Consider the following 7,580-nt stretch of genomic DNA (forward strand, 5'->3'; position numbering starts at 1 on the left):
TTCAGACTTTTTTCCTACAGCACTATTGATGTCTGCACCACAACCCAGATTTGTAGGCTTTCCTGGCATATGAAATGGCCAATGTTTTTTGTTTTTGTTATTACCAGAAGATAAATATTACTCCTACCTCTTGCTACAAGCTATAGAGCTAATGACCATTGCCCAGTAATGACTTTCAGGATGGCAGCCCAATAAACACCTCAAAGTTGCTTATGGTTATATCTGGAACGACTTGAATTTTTCATCTTAAAAGTCCTGTGGAATCTTGGTATGTGCCCACTGTGGTTTATTGCAGGTTTGGAGAATAATATGGTTTTTGGTTCGAATATAGACACAGCCTTATAATTTGCAGCAGTGTTCACTAATTAAAACTGTAAGCAAAATTACTATCCATGATTCTTCTTATTAGTTTGCATTCATAAACCTCAAAATTCACTTCATCCTTCAAGTAGTGAGTAATTACTTTCTTTGGTTTAGTAGCTTTATCATCCCTTTATGACCCATTTGGAAGAAATAAACTACCAACCTCTTGGGAGTCTGCTTTAAAAAGCTGGAAATATATTGTCCAGCGAGTGCAATGAGGCTAATGCAATGTGAAAAATATGACTTTTCTCTGGTTTTAGTAGCCAGTTTTTCCTTGCATGTATTCAGCAAATAACTATTGAGCACTAAGATATACTAGAAAACTTGGGGAGACAGAGATGAATCATTCAAAGATTCTGTCCTCAAAGAACCTACGATTTGGGTGGGAAGCAAATATGATGGTACATGTGTAAATATGACGAACCATGGGTGGTGCGTGCACTTTGGTACACTGTATGGATACCAGAAGCAGTGTCAGAACAGGGGAGGACTCTGTGCTCTGCTGTATGATCAGCATCTAAAGTAGGATAAAGTAGGATATCTAAAGTAGGAGGCTTAATAAGTCACTTTTTGAATGAATTAATGAGTGAATATTTGAATGTATTAATTTGTATGCCTGACAAGATACATCCATGGGATATGGACATTTTTTTCCTAACCTGATTTGTTTTCATTGTTCCCAGGCACCTCAGCCAGCATGGCTGTCTCTTTGCCACCCACTCTGGGACTCAGTTCGGCCCCAGATGAAATCCAGCACCCACATATTAAATTTTCCGAGTGGAAATTTAAGCTGTTCAGGGTGAGATCCTTAGAAAAGGCACCAGAAGAAGCTCACACGGAAAAGAAAGAGTCCTCTGAGGGGAAACTCCCTCTAGAGCAGTCTCCTGCAGCCCTGGACAAGGCTGGTGGTGAGAAGCCGGCCTTGACGCAACCAGCATTGAAGCCTCACCCTAAGTTTTTGAGGAAATTCCGTGACGATGGGAAGGCAAGAGACAAAGCCATCCACCAAGCCAACCTTCGGCATCTCTGCCGCATCTGTGGGAATTCTTTTAAGAGTGGTGAACCCAGTAGGAGATATCCAGTCCACGGGCCCGTGGATGGTAAAACCCAAGTCCTTTTACGAAAGAAGGAAAAGAGAGCCACTTCCTGGCCAGACCTCATTGCCAAGGTTTTCCGGATCGATGTGAAGGCAGATGTTGACTCCATCCACCCCACTGAGTTCTGCCATAACTGCTGGAGCGTCATGTACAGGAAGTTCAGCAGCGCCCCATGCGAGGCCTACTTCCCGAGAAATGCAACCATGGAGTGGCACCCCCACACACCATCCTGTGACATCTGCCACACTCCCCGTCGGGGACTCAAGAGGAAGGGTCGTGAGCCAAACGTGCAGCTCAGCAAAAAACTCAAAACGGTGCTTGACCGAGCAAGACAAGCACGTCAGCGCAAGAAGAGAGCCCAGGCAAGGACCAGTAGCAAGGAAGTGATGAAGCAGATCGCCAACTGCAGTAAGATACATCTTAGTACCAAGCTCCTTGCAGTGGACTTCCCGGCCCACTTTGTGAAATCTATTTCCTGCCAGATTTGTGAACACATTCTGGCCGACCCCGTGGAGACCAACTGTAAGCACGTATTTTGCAGGATCTGCATTCTCAGATGCCTCAAAGTCATGGGCAGCTATTGTCCCTCTTGCAGATACCCCTGCTTCCCAACTGACCTGGAGAGTCCAGTCAAGTCCTTTCTGAGCATCTTGAATTCCCTGATGGTGAAATGTCCAGCACAAGAGTGCAATGAGGAGGTCAGCTTGGAAAAATATAATCACCATGTAGCAAGCCACAAGGACTCCAAAGAGACTTTTGTGCATATTAATAAAGGAGGCCGGCCCCGCCAGCATCTCCTGTCCCTGACCCGGAGGGCTCAGAAGCACCGTCTCAGGGAGCTCAAGCTACAAGTCAAGGCCTTTGCTGACAAAGAAGAAGGCGGAGATGTCAAGTCCGTGTGCCTGACCTTGTTCCTGCTGGCGCTGAGGGCTAGAAATGAGCACAGACAAGCCGATGAGCTGGAGGCCATCATGCAGGGACGTGGCTCTGGCCTGCAGCCAGCTGTTTGCTTGGCCATCCGCATCAACACCTTCCTCAGCTGTAGTCAGTACCACAAGATGTACAGGACAGTGAAAGCCATCACGGGGAGGCAGATTTTTCAGCCTTTGCACGCCCTTCGCAACGCTGAGAAGGTCCTTCTGCCGGGCTACCACCCCTTTGAGTGGCAGCCACCTCTGAAGAACGTGTCTTCCAGCACCGACGTGGGCATTATTGATGGGCTGTCTGGACTGTCTTCCTCTGTGGATGATTACCCCGTGGACACCATTGCAAAGCGGTTTCGCTATGATTCAGCGTTGGTGTCTGCTCTGATGGACATGGAAGAAGACATCTTGGAAGGCATGAAAGCCCAAGACCTCGACGACTACCTGAATGGCCCCTTCACCGTGGTGGTGAAGGAGTCTTGTGATGGAATGGGAGATGTGAGCGAGAAGCATGGGAGCGGGCCAGCGGTCCCCGAAAAGGCGGTTCGGTTCTCCTTCACAGTCATGAAGATTACCGTAGCCCATGGCTCACAGGATGTGAAGGTGTTTGAGGAAGCCAAGCCTAACTCTGAACTGTGTTGCAAGCCCTTGTGCCTTATGCTGGCAGATGAGTCTGACCACGAGACCCTGACGGCCATCCTGAGCCCTCTCATTGCCGAGAGGGAGGCCATGAAGAGCAGCGAATTAATGTTGGAGATGGGAGGCATCCTCCGGACTTTCAAGTTCATCTTCAGGGGCACCGGATATGATGAGAAACTTGTCCGCGAAGTGGAAGGCCTGGAGGCTTCTGGCTCCGTCTACATCTGTACCCTTTGTGATGCCACCCGCCTGGAGGCTTCTCAAAATCTTGTCTTCCACTCCATCACCAGAAGCCATGCCGAAAACCTGGAGCGCTATGAGGTCTGGCGATCCAACCCCTACCACGAGTCTGTGGAAGAACTCCGGGATCGGGTGAAAGGGGTCTCGGCCAAGCCCTTCATCGAGACAGTCCCTTCCATAGATGCACTCCACTGTGACATTGGCAATGCGGCCGAGTTCTACAAGATCTTCCAGCTAGAGATCGGGGAGGTGTATAGGAATCCCAACGCCTCCAAGGAGGAGAGGAAAAGGTGGCAGGCCACGCTGGACAAGCATCTCCGGAAGAAGATGAACCTCAAACCCATCATGAGGATGAATGGCAACTTTGCCAGGAAGCTCATGACCAAAGAGACTGTTGAGGCCGTTTGTGAGTTAATCCCCTCCGAGGAGAGACACGAAGCTCTGAGGGAGCTGATGGACCTTTATCTGAAGATGAAACCTGTGTGGCGATCGTCATGCCCGGCTAAAGAGTGCCCAGAATCCCTCTGCCAGTATAGTTTCAATTCCCAGCGTTTTGCTGAGCTCCTCTCGACCAAGTTCAAGTATAGATATGAGGGCAAGATCACCAATTATTTTCACAAAACCCTGGCACACGTCCCTGAAATTATTGAGAGGGATGGCTCCATCGGGGCCTGGGCAAGTGAGGGCAATGAGTCTGGCAACAAACTGTTCAGGCGCTTCCGGAAAATGAATGCCAGGCAGTCGAAGTGCTATGAAATGGAAGATGTCTTGAAACATCACTGGCTGTATACCTCCAAGTACCTCCAGAAGTTTATGAATGCTCATAATGCCTTAAAAAACTCCGGGTTTACCATAAACTCGCAGGAAAGTTTAGAGGACCCATTAGGCCTAGAGGACTCTCTGGAAACTCAAGATTCAATGGAATTTTAAGCAGGGCAGCCGCTTATGAGTTGGTTTTGCAAATGAGTTTTCCTTTGGGTTGCACTGAGGTCTTCTCCTAGCACCCTCCGGTCTCGTGTGCGGGGCTTCACCACTCAAGAGTGGTAGGTTGGAGAGGCCACCGGGGCTGAAACTATGTCAGGAATGGTAGCTGATAAGCCGATTGCTTGTGCTGTTTAGGGAGTTCAGAGAAGCAACAGGAGAAATCAGTTATTTGAAAAGCTCAATAACGCAGAACAGAAGTAACTGCAGGGGACCAGAGATTAACAAGATATGTGTGTGTGTGTGTACGCATGAGTGACGTGAAAATCAAAGCCAAGGTTGTCAAAGAAGAATGACCAGAGCAGCCAGGGAAGGAATTTGTCTTGTGGTTTCCATTTCACCCCTCATTTATTATAGGTTGTATTGAGATACAAGTGTTTTCTATATCAATTTTGTAGAATTCTTTATTTTGTAATGTTCACATATCCTGGCTTATTTTACAGGATATGAAAGAGCTTTTCAGATTTCTCTAATAATAATAATAACAACAATATCTTACATTGGTATGGGACAATGACCCTTACAAAGTGTATTCAATGTGTTTTCTCACTTGGGATATATAGAAATACCTTATATCCGGAAAAATGTTTGGAAAATTAAACTTTTCCTAGGTTTAAATGATGTCTCTATTGGAACCTTAAAAGGTTAGGACGTCATCTACTGCCAAGCATTTTTAAATAATGAAGTTTGAAGAATACAACTGTTAGCTCCAGTTAGTTATTGAGTCTTTTGGTAATACATGCCTACTTAGCTATCAGGAACCAGGTGTGATTTTTATTTTTACTTTTTAATTTTGACTAATTTAGTCTCCAAATGTTTTGTTCTATAATCTCAGAGCCACAGAGGCTTCTAAAACCTGGGTTTGCTCACTCTGTAAAAACAGATTTAATAACTTGGTGAACATGCCCGCCATATTTTCTATATATGATACCTGGGTCAATTTTACGAAATCCAGGTTTCCCGGGATCTTTCTCTCTGCAATATGTTACTCTTTCTTTTTAAAAAAATTAATTTTAGTGAACTTCTGTATGTTTTTTAAAAAAAAATAATTTTGATTTCAGAGAGGAAGGGAGAGGGAGAGAGAGAGAGATAGAAACATCAATAATGAGAGAGAATCATTGATTGGCTGCCTCCTGCACACTCCCTACTGGGATCGAACCTGCAACTTGGGCATGTGTCTCCAGGCCGGCGCTCTATCCACTGAGCCAAACCAGCTAGGCCATGTGTTACTCTTTCTATCATGATAAGCGTATTGAGATTTTTGTAGCTGGATACCTTTGGACTTCTCCCACTTGCTAAGTTTAGGTACAGGCTGCTCACAGTACAGTGGAAGAGTTAACATTTGGAGAGTGTTTTTATTTTATGGCACTTTTGGAATATTTTTACATTTATTTTGCCTGATTTTTCTGTGGGGTAGACATAGACATTGCTATTATCCCTATCTGATGGAGGGTTAAATGATTTGTCCGAAGTCATAAGGGGAATAGATACCTGATCTGGAATTTGAACTCAGGCCTTTTGTCTCCAAATGCCATGTTCTTTCTACCACAACGATTCACTATTTTTTTTTTATAAGGCAGGATCGGACTTGCTTAGGACCCACTATTAATCCCTACAATTCATAATTCTGGGATTATGTTTCTTGGAGGCAGGGATGGGTGGGTTTTAAGCTATTGGTGTGCTTTAGGACTTTGGCTAGAAAGTGATGCTAAAGCTCCCAAGAGCCTCCAGACTTCTGGTGGTTTCAGTTATTTGGAAACTATTGTCTGCATTCCTTAGGAATTTGGGGACTTGCCAATTGCTGGCAATTTAGAGCAGGCATGGGATTTTATGTGTAGTGAGTCAAAACGATATGTTAGTGTTAATTAGTTTTCCCTTCTTTTGATTTTATTGGCTGTAAGTGTCACGCTTCATACACAGTATATCAAGGAGCTTTGTAATTTAGTTGTCAAACATGCATCAGTGACATTTTCCTAAATGATATGCATTTGGTGTTTTTAATGGGGATTGAACCCAGTATTTTGTCATTTAATAAATACAGCAGTTTTTTTCTTGCTTTTTATATATAGAATATATGTAAATCACAATGACATTTGTAATTTAGTCATCAAAACCATATACATATTTCAGTTTTCTTTTTTTCTTGAAAAATGAAAGTTTTGCATTTTATAAATGAATAGACTTCTAAGCCACCCATTTTTTTTTCCATCCTGTTGAATGCTTACAGCTTGTCCCTATGCTAATAAACAGCGGAATTCATGCCATCAGCCTACTCCCCAAAGCATGCTGGCACTGGTTTGTGGATTTCCCCCCATTTCCACTCTGTTACTCAATTGGTGGCGCTATAAATACTTTCCAGCATTAAATTCCCTTTTTCTAGCCTTGTAGGAACAATTTTGAATGCATGTGACTAACAGCGTGATTTCCAGCACAACCATCCCTATGATCCCTCAATCAGATCACATTTCGATAAACCCCAGGAACATCTGGCCACGGGAATTTCAATATGTAGAAATGCTGCCTGTGGTTGTTTTTGCCCTCCTTGTTGAGACCACAATATTGCAGACCCTGGTTTTATGCTCCACTTTGACTTTTGACAATGCGCATTGTAAATGCAATCACATACTCCAGGGAAATGCAGCACAGTGAATGGAGCATTTCTTTGAAGTATAGGTGGGAGCTTCACAAAGTGCAATGCCTTTTCCTCTCACGAAACCGATTCTACAAGTTTTCCTTCCAGCCCACCGAGGGGCACTGCAGGGACCAGCGATAATAGTTGATGAAAATGGATGAATGGTCTGTGTGAAGTCAAAAAGCACTTTGGGATGAATAAACGCGCTCCGAGAAGCAAGAGCAGGAGGAAAAGATGTCTTTTCCTTCCATGTGAACTGGAACTTAGTTTTGCCTCAATTTGTTTTCACAAAATATAGATGAAGATAAAGATTTTGGGTGAGCGTGTGAGTCTTGCATTACATCAAACAGAATTCAAATTCCACACAGCTGGGAGCTAGGATCTGTAAGCACCAGTGGTGGTTTGGAGGAACAAATCACCCCTCGGATGCAATGGTTTTTGATTGCAGATTTGCACGTGTATCTTCAGTTATTGTATGAGAGAGGGTCTATCCTTTCAATGCTGAGAGATTTTAAATGAGTGGCTATTTTGTCCCTATTTTTTTTCTTTAACTACAGTAATTTACCTCAGATCATTTTTGGTGAGATTTTTTTTTTCTTTTTGTGGCATTGTAGTTCACTTTATTTTCTTACAAATAATCACTGTTTGTTTCATGAACTTTGTTTTAGGGAAAGTTCAGGTACCAGGATGAAATGGATTTATTTG

The 7,580-nt window shown here is 44.0% G+C and overlaps 1 protein-coding gene across 1 annotated transcript; it reads left to right on the plus strand.

The window, feature by feature from the left end:
• The first annotated feature begins 1,060 nt into the window (after positions 1–1,060).
• RAG1 (recombination activating 1) lies at positions 1,061–4,192 on the plus strand. Its single transcript, XM_070426481.1, has one exon. It carries the CDS (start codon positions 1,061–1,063, stop codon positions 4,190–4,192), a length of 3,132 nt encoding a protein of 1,043 aa, XP_070282582.1.
• Positions 4,193–7,580: the final 3,388 nt, after the last annotated feature.

The sequence above is a fragment of the Myotis yumanensis genome, unplaced genomic scaffold, assembly GCF_028538775.1.
Source record: "Myotis yumanensis isolate MYYU_CA2020_CCGP unplaced genomic scaffold, mMyoYum1.0.hap1 SCAF_10, whole genome shotgun sequence".
In the NCBI taxonomy this organism is placed as follows: domain Eukaryota; kingdom Metazoa; phylum Chordata; class Mammalia; order Chiroptera; family Vespertilionidae; genus Myotis; species Myotis yumanensis.

Coding starts and splice junctions, on each gene's coding strand:
- RAG1 (XM_070426481.1), top strand. CDS start 1,061: ATGGCTGTCTCTTTGCCACCCACTCTGGGACTCAGTTCGGCCCCAGAT.